The following is a 23,189-nucleotide window of genomic DNA, read 5'->3' on the forward strand; positions in this document are numbered from 1 at the left end:
CATTAAGTAGGTGTTTTTTGTATTTTTTTTTTGCCAAAACAGCCTAATTATACTGCCCATGATTAATTAATAAAATCAATAAAATTGTAAAAATCCAATAGGGGTGAATACTACAGTATGCATGCATGTCATTCCAGGTCTTCAATACAGAAATTCATAGAAACATGTTTGTTTTGTCTTGTCTTTTTGTTCAGTCATGTATTTTGTTCTATTTAAGCTCCAAACTGCAACAGTTTTAAATAAATACATTTGTATGGTTTATATCTTTCAGATTTTTCTCATAAGGAGGTGGCAGTGAGTCTCGAGGCTGAGAACCGCTTATTGAAATGGTAGCTTCTAAATGAGGTGCTTTAATAGGGATACTAATCCTCTGTGTTTCACCCTGTTTCCCCCTCCTCTCCCTTCGCCTCCCCTCCCCTCACCCCCTCCTCCCTCCTCTCTCTCTCTTCCCACTATGCTGCATTGATGCTGTTACCTCCCTCGGTGATGATGTCACCGGCTCAGTGGAGCTCGAGCATCCTCCTTCACCACAGACAGGGAGACAACAGAGCCATTTTGACCGCTTCTGGAGTGAGAAGAACCGGCCGAAGAGCACAGAAACCGATCTGCCACGTTTGAAACGAGGCAGGGTGTAAAGGGAGGGAGGGTCGGTGGGGTAGATACGCGGTCCGTCCTTAGTTTAGTCACGTTTTCATGGAGAGGAGAGGCTGTTAGCTGGGGGCAGCGCCAGACCCGGAGGAGACCAGAGGAGGTGGAGGGATATTAAAACCAAGACTAGCACGACAAACACGGTCCCTGCACAGGAGGAGGACGTTTCTAGACCTGCAGAGGTACTTGTTTTTTTCTGCTCTTTTTTCCATTGTCACTGCTGGTTATGCAGTTTTAATGAGGCGGTCTTTATTTACTTGGTGTTAAACCTCCAGGGAAGAGATGGGCATAGGGTGCGGCCATTGAAGAGGCTGGAAAGATACTCCTGTGGAGACTGAATGACATTGAAGCTGCTCTTTAACACTCTACATTTACTGTCATGTCATTAAAGTGCGTTTATTTGTCGATAAAATGTATTTTTTTACTGAGTAAGGTGGACGACATGGATGAATGTCCTGTCATTGGGCGTAAGGTGAGACACGAGACATAACGCTACACCTGCTAATTGAAGAAATGTTACGTAATACGCTCTGAAATGATATTTTTGCACTATTAAAGCAATAAATTGACCAGTTTTGCCTTAAAAACAACACCCTTAAGCCAGCGTTGACCTGACTGTTATGGCTCTGCTCTCTCCTTAATAACCTTCAAATTTAATCATTATTAAGGCTGTCTGATAGGGTTAAATTGTATGAAATTGTCGTCATGCTCATACACAGACAGGCATGGTAAATTACATTAGCCTTTGTCACCGGGAAAATGGTGGCCGCCCAGCTGAGCTCCACCATCAGCTGATTGGTCAAAGCATCACAGGAGAAGATTATGGACATTTATGTGGATAGTGGAACAAGTTATTATATATTTTAATATCATATTGAATTAAAATGCTTTATAAAAGATGCTCTGTTTCATTTGGAAAGCATTTGATATGTTTTCAACGTGAATTCAATCTTCAAATATGAAATTAAGAGTCATGCTGAGTCTCTGAATTTAAGTCTTTTTTATCCTGGTATGACCTCCCTTTGTAGTAGCGTTGCACCCAAAACACCACAATCCCTTTTTTCCCCTTCAAAATAAATTTACTTTAACGCATTTCACAATTAAATCATTCAGATGCCAGCTACGGAGGATGTTCCAGGAAGCGGGGTGACACAGCAAATTTACAGAAATCAATTATGAAGACAAACATCTGAGTCACTGCCTATGGGAGCACACTCTGAATATTGATCTCTGAATATTTATTGAAAGAAAAACAAAACACTTTTCCGTATTGTCACGCAATAAATTACACTTTTATGATATTCACATTTAAACCTGGGGGTGCAGTGAAAGCTAATTGCATCATATTGCTTATTGTTAAAGCTTATTGATAAAAAGCATTAGACAGATGTAATTTGATCTCCATTTACGATGAGTCATGGTTGCTCTTGATGCACCCACAATGCCACCACACACTAAATACACACACAGTGATTTAATGTTCATATGTGGTCTGTCAGGAGACGGCATGATGAGCTGCTAAATGGAGCCAGACTCTGGATTTGTGGCCCGTTTCAGTGCTTTTGTCAGCCGGGGAAACGGCCTGACATTTAGCTGCTGCTGCACTTCTTTTGTCGCTGCGAGCTTCATTATCCGTCTCACTGCTGGCTGTAGCTGACCATGCATGGTCTTTTCATGTTAACAGCCACTCTGCCCTGCCCTTTTCTGTTGTGTGGATTACGTCAACCATGGGATGTAAAATTCAACCCTCTGAAGTTTGAACAGAAATGTAATGTCATTCTCGCTTTAACATGCGAAATGTCAAAACATAGAAGTTGATTGAAGACAGTGGCACGGCGTGGGGAATTTTAGAAAACCAAATGAGAGACAACACCTTGAATGTATGTGCTCCTTTTTATACACTTATGACACCAATAAGACATGCTATCTCTTTGTCTTTTTCTCTCTGAGCAGGCTACACGTAAGCAACAAAACATAGGAACCCAGTTGCGGCACTCAACATTCTCAATTTCTACACTCAAAACCAGGTGGAGCATTACCTAAGAAATTACAAGAAACAACCTGCTGCACTTGCAGGGGCTTTAAACAATCACATCTCATCAATTCAGGTAACTTTACATTTCTGCATCCAAATAACCACACCTTAAAACATCTACAAAATCAATATGAGCTGTTAAATTAATGAAAGGATGCAGAGAGAAAAGGGGATTGTATGTCACTCTTCTGTTTGAAGAGGAATATTCTTCTGTCATTCATGGTGGTGAAATAATGTAGTTCTTAAAAGGAACCTGTCAGGACCAGAAAAAATCATCTTATTTTCATCAAAAACTTGCTGGATGTCCGCATTTTGAGCAAATTTGCATTCGTAAACCCACCAGGGGGAAACCATGTTTTGGTCCGCACTGGTAGTGTGACGTCATCCAGCTACAGCGCTCCTTGGCTCATGTTATTTCTATGCAGTTTTAGCTTTTTTACGGTCTGGGCGCATGAGACGTGCGTTTTGGCACGACTGGATTTTCAGTTCTTTGCATGTTAACAGGTCAGAGCTTTTAGAGCGTCACATTTTACATGTAGAGAATTTAGTGGTTTGAGGTGACGCCTGTTTTTTTCGCTCACTGCAAGTGATTATCAACCAAAATAGTCAGGAATATGATGAATACAGAGCCACATTTAATTTGTTGTAGCGAATTTGTGTGTCCACATTGGTAGAATATTTTTGCAGTCTGTTTCAAGACGACCCTGATGAAGGTCATATATCTAATCAATAACATTTTTCTCTAAACTACTACTATTTATGAAGCGGTCTGTTTCCATAACAGTACAGCATGTCACAGGAAAGATAAACCCAGCATGACTACACTTCTGATTTGTGCTATTCAAAGTAAAATCCCACTCTAGCATTACTTTGCTGTTTTGGGATGTGATGTAGCGCCAGAGAATGGCTCCACATCACATCCCAAAACAGCAAATGCTGCAGTGTTGATATCTTAGGGTTAAACATTTCTGAGCTGATTTTAACTCCATTTTAAGTGAAATGGTCTTCAGTGTTGGAGTTAATTGAAAGTGTTAATCAACCAGTGTTAGTTAAACTCTGTAGAGTTAATTTATCGAAGCTCCGCCCACTGCGATTTCATATCTGTGTAGGCCGAGTTTCCCATCATGCCCTTGGGCAGAGAGTTTTGATGTGTATAGCTGTGTTTGGATATTTCCTGTAGTATATTGATCTCTGCTGGGTTTTTTAGGTATGTTTCTGATGGATTGTTGTTGTTTTTGATGTGAGATAGATTGCACCATGAGTGAGGTTACCCACTGGGTTAGAGTTCCTGCCTATGACATTAGGTGTTTCTAAAGGACACATGTAGTGTGCATTCTTCATCGTTATGCATTGCCTTGCTATGAAGATGACTCTTCCTTGTTCTTGTTAGAGGAGACCCACCTCACCCAGATATAAAAGGCAGTTCTGTCATATTACATACAGCAAAATATTTAACTCTTTCAAAAATGTATTTTAATTTAAAAGTGTTACATTTAACTTGATACGAGTTTAACTTACACTGTCAATTTTATTACAGTGGTGTGACTTTACCTGAACAACCTGGTTTGAGATCTGTTCTCTTGTTGTTCTTGCCAGTAAGAAAAAATCATATTAGACTGAACAACTCCACACTAACCTCTCAGTACTCAGTACTTAAAGTAAACTTCCATTCATGGCACTTGAAGCAGCAACAATACAGAAAGCAAAGAGCAGAAGTCTAATGAAAAAATCACAATTGCAAATATAAACAATATATAAAGAAAAGAGATTTTTAGATAATATATACAGTGTACAAAAGAGCATCACTGTTCACAGCCCCTGTAGTTTCAATCCAATCCACTTTATTCATTCATTCATTCATTCATTGCACAGGGCTGTCCAAACTATGACTTGGGCACCAATTGTAGCCTGTAGTTCTTTTTTTTTTTTTTTTTTTTTTTTTTTTTGCCCACAGGGCATTCTAGAAATAAATGATATATGGCCCACAGTAGACAGTTCCAAGTCTAGATAGTGCTGCTGTATTAATTCTGTAAACAAACATTTTGACTAGAAGAATTAATATTTTCTTTACTGATTATGTTGAGAAAGCAGGGAAATAATACTGACGATTATTGAGGGGGCTACATGTACATAGAGCCCTTCTTTAAACATATTGGAAAATGAAAAATGGGGAAGACAAGATAGCAGTAACTGTAAGAAAAGAATCACTTACACAAAGAAAGTGTTTGATTAAAATGACATTTACAGTCTGAAATAACTGGGGAATCCTGGCTTCTAGGAGGAAACGCCACTGATTTCCAAAGGCTGTTTGCATGCAGGGTTGGGTAACCTTAAAACTAATTTGTTATGTATCCAGAGTACTGCCATTAAAACGTAACATGACATTTTTAGAATTACATACTGAGAAGAATTAATCAGATTGCTTTTGTGTAACCAAAAGCCAGAACTCTTTTGACTCGGTTGTGCTCTCTAGATGACACATAACCTACTACATATCTGCCTTTGAATGTGTCCACTCAATCGTTAATCTATAGCCTTGTTTACAGCCCAATAACCAAAACAATAACTTTTAATGTGCTCACAGTTGGAGAACGAGGTGGGCAGAGGCAAACAGTATTAGGCAAAGAAGTTTCAATAAAAAGGATACAACATAGGCTGTTAAATTGACATTTCATCAGGTCGTTGTTCTTTTCCCTTTCTTCTTAAATTCAACATATTTAAATTAATGGCATCCTCTCTGATATCTTGCCAGTAGAATAAGCCAGCCATAACATTGTAGGTTTATATTTCAGTGGTACATATCTGCCCACAAGTCAGAGAGAAACAAAAACTGTGCACATGTTAAGGTTTTTTCTAAGCATGTATAAGCATTATCGACTACCAGTGCTGGGCAATTAATTGAGTTACAATTTCAATCACAATTTTAGCTTCTCAACTTCATGAAAAACAAGATAATCATGACTAAACATTTACTGTCATATGCAGATCTGTCCATAGAAGTTGTCATGTGGTAACATTTTCAGCATTTATGGTGATAATTTGGCAATAAAATGTGTTCTTTTCTATGATTAAGTGTTATTTTATGTCAGAATTTCATTTTCACTTATTTATTTTTTCAAAATGTTTAGATTGTTTAATCTGGATAAGTACATGTGTTGCAGATGAAAAATCAATAAGCAATTGTGTTTTATTACTGAGATCTTAATACCAATAGATATAACTGTTTTTAAGATTTTTGCCTTAATCGAGCAGCCCATAATAAGACCACTCTAATGGATTACTTTGTAGCGTGTGACCCACAACACTGCTTGCATGTGAACCTGTACATTATTAATTCTGAGTCACTCTGCTCCCCTCCACAGACCTAAAGAAGGCACCCCGAGGTGCTAGGAAGGCAGCACCATGGCAGGGGCGTCTGTGAAGGTGGCGGTGCGCGTCCGCCCCTTCAATTCAAGAGAGATGGGAAAAGAGAGCAAATGCATCATTCAGATGTCTGGAAACACCACCAGTAAGTAATCTATTTAATATATGTTCATTATTTGTTTTACATATCCTTAATTTTCCTTTGTGTTGTCATAAATTTAAATATGCATTGCTATTGCAGAAACAATGCAACAATGTAGGAAGTGGCTGGGAAAAGGTATACATCCAGATTTCATGTTGAGCCAGGAAAAGTCTGGAAAAACTGATAAAACGTGTTGTAAATTTTGATTTAAGGAGCCTTTTCAACTCACCTGGTAGAGTGTACTCTGCATGCAGTCTGTATATTTAGTTTTCCTTTGATTTGCCATTATATTGTTGGCCTCTGTTCCTTCATCGACCACATTTCCTTTTTTAAGATCATGTCCTGCCTCCTTGGACACTCCCCTTCCTCCTGCTATGGAGAATCTCCAACTGTCAGGTGCATATGTGTACAAGCAACTGAGAAAGCATTCAAGGATAGCTTGCCTGAAATTTTCCAGGAGTTTGTATGTTAAGCAAGAAATAGACTTTGGTTACCTCATTAGAGAGGGCAATGGCTGCAGGTCATGGTCTTGTCTAGGGCTGCAGTAATCAATTATTTTTGTTTTGATTCTTCTGCTGATTAATTGAGCTCTCTAATAAGAAATATTGCATTTTTTTTAATCAGTGACTTTTGCTTTTTCAAGACAAGTACTAATAGAAAAATGAGAAAAGAAGCTGGATCCCTTAAATGAATTGCCTCTATATTAAAATTTGGCAGGTTCTCTAAAGAAAATATGTTTTACAAAGTGCAATACAGTTCTGATGGTATTTATCAAAGTGTTTGGGGTTTAGAGCTCCTTTTCCAGGAGATTTTGGGTGCTTACATTTTATTTCTTATATTGTAGTTTTTGTAGTTTATTTTCCAATTTGTTAGTAAAGAGAGACTTTATCATTTTAACATCACTGATATTATGCATGAATGTCATATTTCAGATTCTAGCAAGAAATAAAGTTCCATCATTCACACAGTGGTCTGATATGTCTGAAAGCTATTGTTTTGCTTTATAGGAATATGGTCCATTTTTCAAAGGGTGTCTACTTTTAGTTTTTGCAACCACATTTTTATTTGTGAGTTCATCCACCATAAAAATCTGACCTTTTACGAACATCCACTGACCTGGAGAACACACTTTAAGGGATAAAGCCGCTTCTGTGACCTGTTGAATCCTGACTGTATGATGATGAACTTTAACCTATTTAGTCTCTGTCTCAGTCACTGTCTGTGACAATAGTGTGTTTCTGTTTAATTGGTGTCAATTTATTATCAATATAACGCTTATCAAATTATTTGGGATGCTGAATCTTTTTGAAAAACATGCTGTAATCAAAACATCAGTGTGCTAAATTTTAAATAATTTATGATTAAGTGTGTAACGTGCAAACGCAGAAGAGAGAGAGGGAGTGAGAGGGAAAGCACCAAGACAGGACTTGAATCATGACGCCTGACTGTCTTCTGTGAAACCGTCGGGTCAATCAGAGAAGTTTATGAAATTCCCTGAAGTCTGCAGACACAAACTGAGCGCTGCCTCACACCAGCTAGTCATGCAGATAGTGCGTAAACTCTGAGATATCCAGGTTCACCAAAACCAAAGCCAGTGAATGCACAAAAATGCAGGACTAGTGCCTGTAAACATCACTGCATAAACTTCTCTTACCTCGTGATTTTCACGCCTCGCATCATGCATGTTACGTTATAGTAACAATGAAAACAAGTGCATTGTGCCACACAAAAAGCCATCCGTGCGAAACACAGCATGCCGTGCAACACACGGCGCGACGTCCAAGCTTTTAGCATGGGCGTATATGGATACATGACTGATTTCAGTGAAGCCTCGAGGCAGATAATTTGCCTCAAGGAATTTTCTGAATCAAATCACTCGAATAATTCTAGGAATCGTTTGAGCCCTAGTCTTGTCTACTATAGTGATCATATTATTGTTCTGTGTTACTTTTTTAAATATCTATTTTTGTGCGTTTTATGCCTTTATTCATAAAGAAGGACAAATAAAAGAGTGAAAAACAAAGACGAGGAAAGGAGCCACAGGCGAGACTTGAACCGGGGTGGGCGGCCCCCATAGATGGAGCTTGACCTATCGAGCCTTTGTACCTTATTGTTTTGCTTTGTTTCCTAGAGTGCCCCAAAATTCCTGTTATCATGAGAAAAGGAGCTTTATTATCCTGAGATGTTTAGCTAAATTAAATAGTTAAATTTCTGCTGATATTTGCAACTGATATTTTGGCTGTAAGTAATAGCCTGTATGGCTGTTAAAATCTGAATATGTTTGTGGTGTTTTAGGCTGGACCAGCAGAGCTACATCAGCAGGTTCTTTTTTTTTGTTATTGGCCATTAAATAAACTTTTAAGTGTGCTGTATGGACTAAAGACTAAGGGCTTTTTTAGTTCTACATGATATTGTGTCTGAAAAATAATGGGTCCATTAGGTAATGTGCACTATAAAGGTTACATTGCAATATTTAGCCTATAAGCATTTAAACTGAACATGATATTTACAGTCCTACCTAGACTTGTGTTTAATCACCTGAATATATAAAATTATTTTATTTCTGTTGACTAAACACTGTTTTATTAAATAAGCCTTTCGTTCTTATATAGGGAGGGTCCCATCCACAAACTCTGCCACAGAAAAGACCATAAATATGCATTTTTTTAATCCATTGGTTACCACTGTTACCACCAGAAGTGAGCATCACAGTCTACAGTCTGACAATTAGATGTCTATAATATTCCTAGTTTTACACTCCGGACCTTTAAAGTCCCTGTAAAGTAATAAAAAGATGTGTTATATGTTTGTGGTATCACAGTCCACTGTGTTATGAACCACCAGGCCAAATTTCAGTCATGAAAAACATCTCTAATTATATGAAATCAAGCTTCAAAAACATGAAAATGAGGCTTAATATATGCTCTAGGATGGTATGGGTGTGTCGGTTTAACATGCCGAAGTCACACCCAGTCACAAGAAACACGATCCTCTCAATGCTAAATCGTAAAAAATGTGACGTCCGGAATGGATGAATCATAAGTCTGCTCTGCTGGGCCTGATAGCTCTCTTTATGAGAGAAACCAGAGAAACAATCACTTTTATGCCATGACAGGCAGACAGTTTAGAGCTATAAAGTCTCAGTTCATTTTCTCATTCTGTATTTAACACTTCAGGTATTCCTTATATTTCATCTCATATCTCATTTGAAGGGAAGTTTGATGTGAAGTTCTGTTTCTCAATAATGATTTTTTTGTTGTTAAGTAGCTGCAGAAAACACTGCATTTCTTGACGTTGCTTTTCAAAATAAAACTCACCAGTGATTAGAATTGGAGGCTTTTATTGTGACAAATTTGGCAGGATTATACCGTGTCTGTCGTCAGATACTTTACCGGTCTTTAGCATCACGATACTAGCAGACAGGAGGGATTGAAGTGTTGCTGTTTTGAGAGCAACAAAGCCACCGCCCTCTTCTTTTAATCTAGAAGTTAAGACAAGTGAAATATGGATTTAAACACACCTACAGCAAGAAAGATGTTTGTTCCTGCTGTGCTGGGTTCAAGTGAAAAATAGATAAACACCCTAGCAATTAGCCTGACCCCTGACCTTGTGGTGAACTGTGGCCAGAGCAGGGCTGCCTGGCTCTGTGCCAGAGCAGAGGTACAGAAGGCAGGGATTAATATTACTGTTTTCAGTCACAAATCACCCTGTTGTTATGCTTTTAATGAGCAGTAGACCACTGTAGCTGGTGGATTTGTCAAATTTACCTCACAATGAACAAAAGCACAGCATGCAAACAACAGACTGTTATTTGATGAACTGCTCAGTGTTTTTTATGATTGGGTGCTGCATTTGCCCTGCCTTAATTAAACCTAGCATAGGTTAGCACATAGGTCTCAGTGGTCTCACATGTTTACAGCAACCTTATTCCAATATATCTAGTGTGTTTGGACACAGATTTTGGATTTCACTTGACAGGGACTTAAAGTAACACCCAAAGGCTGAATTGGTGGTCCCTCGGGTCTTAAGTCTATGTTTTAGTGAATTTTATTTGCATTTCTGTCCATCTTTCTCTACATTGTGCTTGAAACATGCAGTTTCTACCCAACTGAGATGTGAAAAATATCTTGTGCTCAGGTCTAAATCATGAAATAGTGTTGGGGTCGCAGCTGATGGTGGACTATTGCTTACTTTTGCTTGTTTTCAACCACAATAGATTAGAGGAAAATTTGAACTATAAGTGAGATATTTGTGTTTGCCACCGTAGCGGTGCCAGTTCATCTGAGGGTAGCAGAGGACAAGCTGTGGCTTCATCTGATTGGCCAGATAATATGCATGCGTTGCCAGTATATGCAGGGCTCCATCCGATTGGTTCCTGTACAGAGTGTCCTCAAGTACAGGGGCAACCATCAGCGGTGCCTTCTTGATTAAAGAGTGTTCTGTTTTTTTTTTACTCATTGCAATTCAAGAAGTCTTCTGCCATTTAATTTCCATGCTTGTTCTTATCAGGATGATGATGATGAAATTGGAATTTATGGAGCAGGAAAGTTTAGGTTTTTCCTTCCATAGTTGACCTTGACTTTGAACCTGCCAAGGCTGACTGTTCAAGCCTTTGGTATGAAGAAGTAACCTATTTCGGAGCAAATTAAGAGCAAGGAATTAGCTTAAAATCAGCTTTAATTTCAGACAAAGGCAGCTAAGATACTGAAGAAAAATGTAATGTACCAAAATGTTAGATTTTCTTATTACAGCGTTGATCCTTTCAGTCACTTAATAGAGCCAGCAGCTTAGGCATTTTTAAATGAAAATCAGCTTCTCAGGAAATCTCTTCATAATGATCTTATAGGTGACATAATCGCCAGCCTATTTGACCCGGTATTCTATTCAGGGCAAATATTGCTATTTGTGTACACGCCCAGATTAATCCAGATTAACAAAGGCTGCCTCATATACATTTTTTATTAATCTGCCTCTTCAGATCTTCCTGCAGGCATGCAGCAAACACAACCATTAAAGAAATCCAATGCTATTTTTCATATCTATTGTTTCATTGCATCTTAAAATTTTCCTTTAATAGTTTTTGTAGTTGTATGTTTTTGAAGTCTGTAGTTCGTAGCGTCCCACATTCCTCGGGTTATCCAGTGCAGAGTGAGGACTCTAGTTGAGAGGAGACTGGAAAGACACTCGATATGTAGTCTGCCAAGCAAGGTAAAGCCGTTCATCAATAATGGATGAGGCTTCCTGAAATATTTACCGTTTGGCCTAATTTAGCCCACTCCCCCCTCCTTCCTCATGTCACGGGTGACTAGACAACAAGCTGGGCGGCTTTTTTTGGGCTGTCATATTTTCACCGTGTGATTTGTTGCTTTTTGGGATGTAGCTCCCTGCTCGACTCAACACTTTGAATCTTAAGATATCTCAAAGGAAATGTTCTGTTTTCTCGCTGGGTTTTTGCTGTGCGTGCATGCTGTTTCCATACACCTTCAGTTGCAGCGGTGTCCTTGTCTCCCAAAAGATTTCCTACATTTTTCTACAGCAGTGGACAATGAGTATTTTGTTGTCTCCTGCAGCATTTTAAATTTAGATCAGAGAGTTTTTAATCCACGGCAAATATATTTACTGTGTGGGTACCACTGAACGTCCTTGGAGATGTCTTGTTTGATTTAATCTGTGAATTAGATTTCTGAACACGTAAAGCTTATTTGCTGTTTTTAATCAAGCCTGTTATCAAAGCCATATATTAAAGCTATGTTCTGGTATTTTCAAATCTTGGCTGTGTATTTACATGTGGCTTCTGGGTACTAATTGGGAATAAAGCTTTGATATAGCTCCAGTAGACTGTTGCATCTGACAGCTGTGAGAAGACTGAAGTGACTGCAACATTATCTTTTGGGGCCCGATCAAAGTGTGGTACAAAAAGTGCGTGCTTTTGCTGCAGACAGGCTCAGGTTGCACAGAGAGCTTTTTTGATAGAGTACAATTCTGTGAAATAAACAACAGCTGCTACTTTGCTATTTTCAAAGCCAGCAGATTCTGATGTTTTATTGTGAGTTACAGGTATATTTGTCGACTCAAACTAATGAAAACCAAGGCCATACAATAGCACAAAAAATGTTGCAATCGAGGCAACAAAAGACCAGCATATGATGAGATTTTTAAGGTAAGCTCTGAGGCTTTAAAGGGAGCAATGAAACAGCTGTTTCAAGGTTGAAAATGGACTTTGAGGGAGGACAAAAATCCTTTCACCTTTTGAGTTTTGAAAATTGACATGTCTATTCTTGTCACTATACTTTTAAAAACTAGAGATAAAGTCCAATAATAATGTATTTATGTGGGCTTGTGAACAAAAATACAAACAGATAAAAAATAAAAATAAGAAAAATGGTATTTTGTTTTTTTCTTGCAGACATGCATTTACAGTGCCTATAAAAAGTATTCATCCCCTTGGATGTTTTACCCTTTTATTGATTTTATAAATCAATTATGGTCAATATAATTTGGCTTTTTCACAAAAAAATACAAAAACACTCTTTAATGTCACAAGTAAAAACAGATTTCTACAAAGAAATGTAAATTGATTAAAAAAAATGTAATGTTAAACAAGTGACTGACCTGATTTTAGCCAACTGGTGCTAGTAGTCTCACTAACTAGTATAATGGAGATCACTTGAGTGCTCTGATTGTGTCTCAAGTGATTGTAGTATAAAGACACCTGTGCAAGGTCGAGTAATCAGTATTCCTGGCAACCATTGCACCGTGGAGACAAAAGAACACTCCAAGCAAGTCAGAGAAAAGGTTATTGAAAAATATAAGTCCAGGGATGGCTGTTTAAGATATTCCAAGGCACTGAACATCCCCAGGGTACAGTTAAATCCATCATCAAGGAATGGAGGGAATGTGGCACATGTGTAAATGTGCCTAGATCAGGCCGTCCTCACAAGCTGGGTGTCAAGCTTCAGCCGCTGAGATGGGAGAGACTCTGCTTACGACAACTGTTACCTGGGTTCTTCCAGTCAAAGCTCTTTGGGAGAGTTAGAATTAGACAAAGACTTAAAAAAAGACCTTCAGTGATAAAAACTTAGTTTGGTCAAGGAAACTGGCATATTTCAAATCAGTTAAAGTATTGTGACAGCATTAAAATGAGTGTTTTACATTAATATTAATTTCACAATATAAGGCTTATGAAATTAGTTTTAAAAAATACTTTGAGTGCTTTGAGGTAAGGCCTTTTTTGATTAAAACCGGACCAAAAAGTTTCTGAGTCCTCATCGAGTAAAACAAGACTAAAACTAAAAAATTAACACTTGTCACACATGCACCACTTTACAGAGAAGCAGAAATGTTTACCTTCCAATCTAGAGACTAATCAGATATTTATGTGAGCAGTGTTAGAAAACTTCTTGTTGGTCCATGCGGCACACAACACAAAGCTGCTTTCAGCCTGTCTTGCAGCTCTTTCAGCAGAACAGATTGTTCTCTCCCAAACCGAGTCAATGGTTCTGGATGTGGACCGGAGGATGTGAGCACGCTGATGTCATGAAAAAGCCTCATTGGTTGCAGTGTCTGGAGGGGTTACAGAGGCCGGGTATAAATGCCCCCCTTGTCTTTTTGTTGTCTGGGGCTGTGGAAAGCAAGAAGAAGAAGGAGCTGTGGGGTTTTTTTGTGAGCGTCTCACTCTCTGCTTTGTGCTCTCTGACACTCGTGTGGGTCAATAGCCCCGTTCCCACAAAGCAGCAGAATGGAAGTGAGCTTGTTTTTAAGAGATCTTCCCTCCCACGCAGACCTTAATTAAGATGCAAGGGACAGACCTGCAGGAAAATCAGCCCCTCTTTGAAGGGATATCGGGTGCAGAAACTTTGTGGATAGAATTAAAGTTATACTGCATCAGTGTATAACCAGTTCTACTTATTAAATAACTCTTTGTATGACTACTAGAACTCTCGTTCAATCCATCAAAGAAAATAAACACAAGTTTCATTAATTTCAATGAAATTTTTAAATCTATCTATCTATCTATCTATCTATCTATCTATCTATCACTACATCCCAGCCTCTCATCTCTTTCTCTCTCTCTCTCTTCAATGAAAGGTTCAAAGATAGCTAATTCTGTTTGCTCACAGACTGCTTAAGAGCTTTTTTCACAAGTGTGATGATTTTTAGCCTGTAGGCCTGGATAAAAGTGAGTGATGTTTTTAAAAGAGAAGATGACAAACCACCTACACCCTGCGCTGTGTCTGAATATAGCATCAACATGGCTCTCCTTCAGTCTCTGTCAGTGGGTTCACATCACATCCCCTCTGCCAGACCTGCTGACGCGGCCACATTTCCTCTCCTATTGACTGGGGCAGGTCACCCGTGACAGCACGACCAGCATCACTCAGTCACAGTCAGAAAGACCCAGCAGTTGGGGCAAAGACAAGCAAGAAATATAAATGGATGCCTAAAAGTATGACACCTGAAAATGGAGAAATGAGCACTGAATAGGATAAAGGATGTGAAATGTGGCTATTTATGAGATCTGTGATTACAAACAGGAGTGTATTTCTTCAAGAAAGCATGTTGATTTACTTGTTTCATGGAAATAGACATTTCAGGATTTACTCACTTAAGGTTAGGTAACTAATTGATTGCTATCAACATGTTTAATAGGCCCATAACCAGCCTAGCAGAAGGGGCGTTCTTTTTTCCCAAAAGTGGGCCTTTTGCAGTTTCTCACATCATGTTTTGAATTATTTTAAGCTTTAAATGATGTACTGCCACTGTACGTTGAGATAGGTGCACAAGTTCTTAAAACAATCATTTATGGAATAATGTTTGATTTACATTTTATTTTTTGTTGTAGTATCTTAAAGAGGGAAAATTTATTTATTAAGAAAACTTAAACAGATCTTTTGCCATGAAGGGGTTCTTTTAAACTCTTTGAATGCCTCTAGCTACAGGCTTAAAAATCAAATAAATGATCTATAAACCAAGAAAACAAGCAACAGATTAATTAATGAAATATTGCAACAAGTCTAGCGTTAATGAAAGTGCAAATTTTCTACACTCTGGACACATTGAAAATACAAAAACTTTTATTCTAGTGAATTCATATAATTGATTTTTTACAGTATCTATAAAAAGTATACACCCTCTTGAATGATTTACCCTTTTATTGATTTTATGAAACAGTCATGGTCAATATAATTTTCTTTGACAAAAAGATTAAAAAAACCCCTCTATAATGTGAAAATGAAAACAAATTTCTTCAAAGTAATGTCAGTTAAAAAATGTGTCAAATGAATATTCACCCCCTTCAAGTCAGCACTTTTTGGATGTTCCTTTCGCTGCAATCACAGCTCTGAGTCTGTGTGAACAGGTCTCAGTCAGGTATGCACACCTGGACACTGCAATTTTGCTTAATTCTTCTTTGCAAAACTGCTCAGGCTCCCTCAGGATACACAGGGATCAGGAATGAACAGCCCTTTTCATTTCCAGCCACAAATTCTCCCTTGGTTTGAGGTCTGGGCTTTGACTCGGCCACTCGAGAACATTCACCTTGTTGTCTTTAAACTATTTCTGTGTTGTTTTTACTGTATGCTTGGGGTCAGTGTTTTACTGGAAAATAAATCTTCTCCCATGCTGTTCTCTTGCGACTAAATACGTTTTTTTCCCTCCAGCTTCTTCCTATATTTTCCTGCATTCATTTATCCTCTGCCTTTTTGAGCCTCCCAGGGCCGGCTGCTAGAAGAATCCCCACAGCATGTTGCTGCCACCAATGGCCCATAAAGATTTGACTGGTGAAGAACACAGGCAACAGCTGTTTTATACGGAGTCCCTCGCATCTTAGAAACTCGTAACTCCTTCAGAGTAGTCATAGGTGTCTTGGTGGCCTCTCTCACTAGTCTCCTTTTTGCACATCACTTAGTTTGTGAGGAGGGCCCGATCTAGGCAGATTTACACGTGTGCCATGTGTTCCTTATTCCAACCATTCCTTGATTATGAATTATATATTTGAACCTTTTCTCTGAGTTGCATGAAGTGTTCTTTTGTCTCCATGGTGTAATGGTAGCCAGGAATACAGATTCACAAGTGACTGGACTGCCAGACACAGGTGTCTTTATTCCACAATCACTTGAAACACATTCACTGCACTCATTTGATCCCCATTTCACTAACTGTGAGAATGCTAGCACTAGTTGTGTGGACCTCTGTTGAATTTGGTCAGTCACTTTAAAAGGAGGTAAATGTTTATGCAATCACTTATCTTACCTAACAAGTTTTGATTTAACTGACATTACTTTGTAAGAAACCTGTTGCTGCTTTGACATTAAAGGTTTTTGGTTTTTTTTTTTGTCAAAAAGCCAAACTATATTTATCAATATGAGGGTAAAATACATTTAATAGGCACTGGTCAGTGTCCATATTTGCTGTAGGTGTTCTGTTGCACTGTGAAAGGAAAAAGTCTTAAAAGCTGGCTGATTTTGAACTATTTGAGAATAAAGAATTAAAACCTCTAGGTAAAATAAAATGCACCAGTCAGGCTCTTTAAAGAAATGAGAGCTGACTCTCTGGTTGGTTTGATTTAAGTTACACCAGAAACACACCCATGTAAGATAACCCCTACTACTGCTGCTTCTGCTGGTTTGTTTTGAAAACCATTTAAATAAATGAAAATACACCTAATAGACCTACATTTCCAACATTTATATCCCTCTCAGAGAAATGACTTGTATACGTAATGAAAATAAATGGCATTATTAGTGTTGTACTTGAGCTCACCATTAGAGGTCATGTGCACTGATTAAGGCTAAAACAAGGCTGACGCGTGCTCATACTATTAAACACTTCTGGTGACGTGGTCTGAAGCACACAGACAGAATTTAAATGAGCTGCTATTACATCTTCTCTCCATGACAAGACTCCCAATTCCCAGCGTCATCCATAAGCCCCCACACGGTAATTAAAAAGAGTTCCCATCATAAAAAGAGAAGACAGGCAATAAAGGGGAGCATGATGAAGACTGCAGACGTGCTCTGTGTGGTGAAAAAGCAGCTCAAACTGTCCTCAGGTGGAGGTTACTCTGACACGCCAGCTGTGACCACAGACAGAATCAGGGGAGCTGGCAGCTCTGCCTCGTGTCTCAGTGTAACACTCATACACGCTGCCAATCACTGCCACTCCAGACTAATTACCTTATCTGAGTGCAAGGCGAATTTCTTTCCGGTACTGGACTGTGTGAGGGTGTTTGGGGGGGTTGAGTGAATCATATGATAAACAGAGATGAGTAAGCAGCGAGGATGTCGAACTGCAGGGGCTCTGCTTCTACTTAACAGTCATATCGTTGTCTTTTCACTGTTTTTGGCTTTGTGAAGTAATCCATGTATCCTTTTTTTAGATTTAGTTTCCAGGCTTTCAATCCAGGTTTTTAGGGCTGTGCAATGTTTTCATTGTTACCCTATTATGAGCATTCAAAATAAATGTATTTGAATTTATTGTTACAAAAAGAAAAACTATTTGATATATACAACCTTTTCTTTCTCACTTAAATGCATACATTTTACCTGTGGGCCGGAGGTCTGGTGGTAATCAGGTGTTCACAATATCTCGCAGTGAGATGAAACTCAAGCTCATTTAGACTCAGATTATTTGGTGTTGAAGTAGGGGGTTATTTTGATTTTAAAATTCTAGATTTAAAATATATAAAGGCAACATACATGAACTCATGGGGACTAACCACCAGCCTGTCATATCCATACAAACAAGTGCTACATGATTTAGTATTACAATTTAATACATAAATGGTATCATGTGTCTTCTTACTTGGGTATCAGTAAAAAGGTTTTTTAAGTGTTTATTTCAGCTCAAAACATACTAATATTAAGTAGCTAGAAAATACAAAACTTGAGGCTTTCACAGTGTATGATGTTTTTTTGTAAAACTTTCAAGTACTACTTAATACAAAAATAATTGCAGCATTTTCTCTGTTTATGGTATTGCCCAGCCTGACATCCCGAATCACTGCTTGAATTGCAGTTCAGTATTGTGCCAGAGAAGAAACAAAGTCTGTTTCTGGCCCAAATCTCTGCGTCTTTAAATGATCCATAGGCCACTAGACTGATAGATTTGGCAAACTTACCTCACAATGAACTAGGGCTGGGCAATTAATTAGATTAAATCACAATATAGCCTGCTGCCATTTTGAAATAGAAGAAAGTGAAATTTGTGTCAAAATACCAGTTTAAAATTTTTTTTTTTTTTTTGCAGCAGAGATGCTATGCATTACATATCCTATTTAATTCATTTTTGTATTCTTTTCTTGTTAATTATGACAATTATATAAAAATTATCATTCCTTTGATTGCAAAATGAGTCAAAATCATCACAATAGGATAATTTTTCAAAATTGTTCAGCCCTAGTTTAATCTAATATTGAGTTGTTTATAGTTTAGAATGAATTATTGCTTGTTTTTGATTAAAAAAATACATGAAATGAGGAATTTAAGAAATAATTGTAAATTAGATCGCAATATTGTTTAAAAAAAATTCACAATTAGATTATTTTCTCAAATCGTTCTGCTGTACAATGAACAAAAAAACAGCATTTAACTGGCTGTAAACTTTCAATAAAGGCAGTGACATCAAGCTAACAACAGACTGTGCTGAGATGAACTGCTCTGTGATTTTATATTGTTGTGTTCAAGGGGCGGGGTCATTCCCCACTGTGGGATGATGACATCACCAGCCACATATTTGCCCCGCCCAAATTAAACCCAGTCAAGAAAGAGGGGAAAACTTTCTGATAGTCTAAATCCAAAATTTGGTCACATGTAGAGCTCAGTGTTTTCACATGTTTACAGCATCTGTATTCCAACATATGTGGTGTTAAGACACAAATTTTGGATTTCACTTTACAGGGCCTTCAATGAATGAATGAGTCTGAAATCTTCTTAACTGGGGATTCAGCTCTCGTCTGATGTCATGATACTTTACTGTAGAGGACGTTTGTGGCAGGAAACTGCACAGGAGGGGAAATGGAAACATTTTTAGCTAATTAATAAAATTGATTCTGAAGAATCCTCATGAACTTTCAGACAATCATCGGCACAGGAAGCCCTGTTTGGATATACTGTAAATGAAAGAGAGCATTGGTCGTGTTTGGCTGTGGTCAAGGCTACCTGGCAGTCTTATGCTTGGCTCTTTGTCATGATGAGGAACAGTCATGAAACCTGAAACCTAAAGCAGCCACGCTGGCCTATATTTCATAGCTGGAAACATAGTATCCGTGTAGAGAGGAAATAACAGTGTTTGTACGCTGAGTTGAGAGAGTACTTAGCTCGGGGCTTCTTCCTCCCATCGACCGATCTGCATTAGGAGAGAAATGGTGTCTGGAGCTTTGGGAGCAGAGAGGAAGCGTTTTTATCTTCAGACCACAGCAGAGATACTGTTCCTGGGTGGGCATGCTACCATATAGCTGTAGTAATGTCAGAAATAAACACTGATTTCAATTCTGGACCATGATAGATGGCAACAAAGGAACTTGTTTAAAGCTATGTACCTGATAGTTTGCTTTATGTGCTCTCTTATGTAATGCATGTCCCTAAACCATTCAAGGAGAAACAGCAGCATTACTAAGACTTTAGTAGCTCATGAAGGTATTTTTTCACTCACTTTTTTTGCAAATATAATTCATCAGTGCAGCTCAGCGGTCTTAGTGCTATTTTAAAATGTAAAAGTAAGAATCTTGACATTTTAAGCCAAGAAATATCCATTCTGTCAATAGCTCACATTTGCTAAAATCAGAAATATGTTACATTGTTTTTAAAAGTGTAACATGATACTGCAAATACTTTAGGCATTAGTTATTTATTAAAAATCAGACTTTACCACTGTGGTCATGTTGGTACGCTCCATGTACAGAAGCTGTTGACATCAAAGTGGGCGTCTGTGGCACCTTTTAACTCCCTTTATCCTATCTTATTATATCTACTCATATTGCATCTGATCTTATCTTAACACAACATAATGTACCGTACCCATACCATATCGCATCACATTGCATCCTATTGTATTGTATTGCAACAAATTTTATCATATCTTCTCCTGCCTTACATTATTGTATCTTATCTAATCAGTCTGAATCATATCTTAACTTAGCTTAACTTACTGCCTTGTCCTGTACCGTGGCGTGCTGTACCCTTACCGTATTGTACCCCTACCATCCTGTATCCTATCACTGTATCATATCAAATCTTATCTCATTATATGAAATTAGATCTTAACATAACTTACTGTACCCTTGCCATATTTTACCAACTGCATCTTGTCTTATCTTATCTTGTCTTGTCTTATCTTGTCTTATCTTATCTTAGCTTAGCTTAGCTTAGCTTAGCTTAGCTGGTTCCATAGTGTAGTGGTTATCATGTCTGCTTTACACACAGAAGGTCCTGGTTTGCTTCCCCAGTGGAACCCTATTTTTTTACAGCCCGGCTAGCTCAGTCGGTAGAGCATGAGACTCTTAATTTCAGGGTCGTGGGTTCGAGCCCCACGTTGGGCGTAACAGCTTTTTTGGAATTTCCCCTTGTGGGACTAATAAAGGAATATCTTATCTTATCTCGTCTTATCTTATTCACTAGTAACTTAACTTAATTTAGCTTAGCTCAACTTAACTTAACTTACCTATCCGGTACCCTACTGTACCGTGCTGTGTCCCTACCATACCACACTCTACCACAGTGCTTCCCAACATTTTTCCTTAGTCCAAAAGTAAAAACAAATACAACCAGTTTTCTATTTAGTTTCTTATAAATTTTTTACTTTACATGGATGAAATTCTTAATTCCAAAAACTTTTTAAACTTGGAATTTTTTTGTTTTTCTTGTGAACTTCCAAAGTTTTAAATTCTGCAATTCTGAGTTTGTTCTCTTGTAAATGTACGACTTTATAATCTCAATTTTGTTTTTCTTAAAAATGTGGACTTTTTTTCTCAAAGTTTAACAGATTCTCTTCATTTGTTCATCTTTTAGGTAGGCTCTAATACATTATGTTTCTAATCATGATTTTAAAAAAATGTACATCTAATTTATGTAAGAGCAGACAGGGACCCTTGGCATGTGTCTTTTCTTTTTTTTTTGTTGGATTTTGTTGTTTTAAAACAAAAATCAAATAAATTAAATAAATAAATGAAATCCAGATGACTTCTTCAGGAAAACATTCATCTGCAGTGTTGGCTCACCAAAGAGAGTAGGCTGCAGTATTTACTCCAGTCTCTGCTGCATTTAGAGTTTCAGAAAGTCTCAAGTTTTCTTTAGCCCATGTTGAAGTTGTCGTAGTAAAATGAATAAAGAAAAGATGTATCATCTTTGGGCCATCCTTTAATCTACAAAATGATTATTGTCATTCAAAGTTGAACAAACTGATCTCCTATTTAGAGCATTCAAAGGCCTTAAACATACTGGGGCTTTTCTCAAAGAAAGAAATTATAACATTTATAGAAGTTACATTTTTTGATTGCTAACAAGTGGAAAAGCTTAGCAAGATGAAGAGCAGGCCAGGGCTGGAGGTTTATCATGTTGTTGTAAGATGAGCTGAGCCTGAAAAGCTGAGGCTGAGCTGATCTATAATGGGCACTCAAAGACAAAGACACCTGTAACATAACACAACTAATCTGGCACCACCATCAGGCCAAAGTTTACATGAAAAATTTAAAAGATCCACAACAAAATTGCTCCTTTTTTTGAAAAGATTTTTGTGTGTTACTGCGCCAACTAAAGTGCTAAACTGAAATACTTGAATCTGGTTAGTAAGTTTATATTTCCTTAGGCTTTACTGTTTACAAGTTTCATTCTTTAAATTCTGTTTCTCGTGCTTGTTTTTTTTTCTTTTTTGCTTTGTGTCCGTGGTGCCAATAATTGATGCAACCAAACGTGCATTTACTAAACTCTCAAAGTATTTATACTGTACATACAAACATAAGGGCTTATGAATGTAAAATAGAGCTATGAGAATAATTACCTCCGCCAAGGAGGTTATGTGATCAGGTGAGTTTGTTAGTTTGTTAGTTAGTTTGTTTGTTAGTTTTTTAGCAACATAACTCAAAAAATCATGGATGGATTTTCATGAAATTTTCAGGAAATGTCAGAAATGGCATAAGGAAGAACTGAGTGGATTTTGGGACCGATCCGGATCACTGTCTGGATCCAGGAATTTTTTTAAAGATTCTTTACTATTGGGAGATAGGGCTAATGGCCGAGGTCTGTGCTGTTACCACTTCACACCAGGAGATGGGGGACATGAGTAACTTCAGTCCCAGCAGCATGTTTTTGGTGTCTTTCTATTCAAAGTTTTGGAGTTTTTAGAGTTTGAAAGATGCACGCCCGGTCGAGGAGACGAGTCGGAGTGTAACAGAGAGAAAGACAGCGAATTGTAGCGAGAATACTCACAATGCTGGGAGGAATAGAGGAGTATTCAGTATTCTGCCAGGACTTTCAGTTGTCCGGTGAGCCCATGGGTGAGACTGTCAGTGCATCTGTTGGCTAGGCAGGCAATGCTTCCACCATGACAGTCCACACGTAGCGAAGCCAGTGCTTTGCTTTACCGTGACTCCACCCCACCGGGAAAGGAGTATTCGGCAAACTAGATTCTGGGAGTGATCTGGATTACTGTCTGGATCCAGGAATGTTTTTAAAGGATTCTTCACTGTTGGGAGATAGGGCTAATGGCGGAGGTCTGCGCTCTCTGAGTGCTTTTCTAGTTGAGTATGCTAATATATTAAATACACATTTAAAAATGCTTGAGATGTATTGCATCAAATGCCAAGTGCTATACTTCAGCGTTTGCTTAAACAAAATATCTCCTACAAATCCATTTTAACTTTAAGATGATAATTTCTCTTGTGTAATGAAAAACTTTACTGCCAGACTGAAGCTAGACAAACTTCAAAGAATAAGGGAATTATCAACTATTAGAACAGATTTAATTTAAAGGAACAATCTATACTTTTCATTTCCTTGGTCCAATGCA

The 23,189-nt window shown here is 38.0% G+C and overlaps 1 protein-coding gene and 1 non-coding gene across 22 annotated transcripts in view; both read left to right on the forward strand.

The window, feature by feature from the left end:
- Nucleotides 1–565: 565 nt before the first annotated feature.
- kif1aa (kinesin family member 1Aa) overlaps nucleotides 566–23,189 on the forward strand; it is an 87,360-nt gene continuing 64,736 nt past the window's right edge. For 20 of the 21 annotated variants that reach the window (XM_041791282.1, XM_041791286.1, XM_041791287.1 and 17 more), the window contains exons 1-2: nucleotides 566–830; nucleotides 6,046–6,191. In XM_041791282.1, the coding sequence (XP_041647216.1) occupies nucleotides 6,086–6,191 (106 nt within the window). In that variant the 5' untranslated portion in view covers nucleotides 566–830; nucleotides 6,046–6,085. The remainder of the gene's footprint in view (nucleotides 831–6,045; nucleotides 6,192–23,189) is intronic. The other variant, XM_041791297.1, reaches the window with a different exon arrangement.
- On the forward strand, nucleotides 20,652–20,724 carry trnak-cuu. The gene has a single exon. It is a non-coding gene; the product is annotated as a tRNA-Lys (tRNA).

The sequence above is a fragment of the Cheilinus undulatus genome, linkage group 7, assembly GCF_018320785.1.
Source record: "Cheilinus undulatus linkage group 7, ASM1832078v1, whole genome shotgun sequence".
NCBI classification, from domain to species: Eukaryota; Metazoa; Chordata; class Actinopteri; order Labriformes; family Labridae; genus Cheilinus; species Cheilinus undulatus.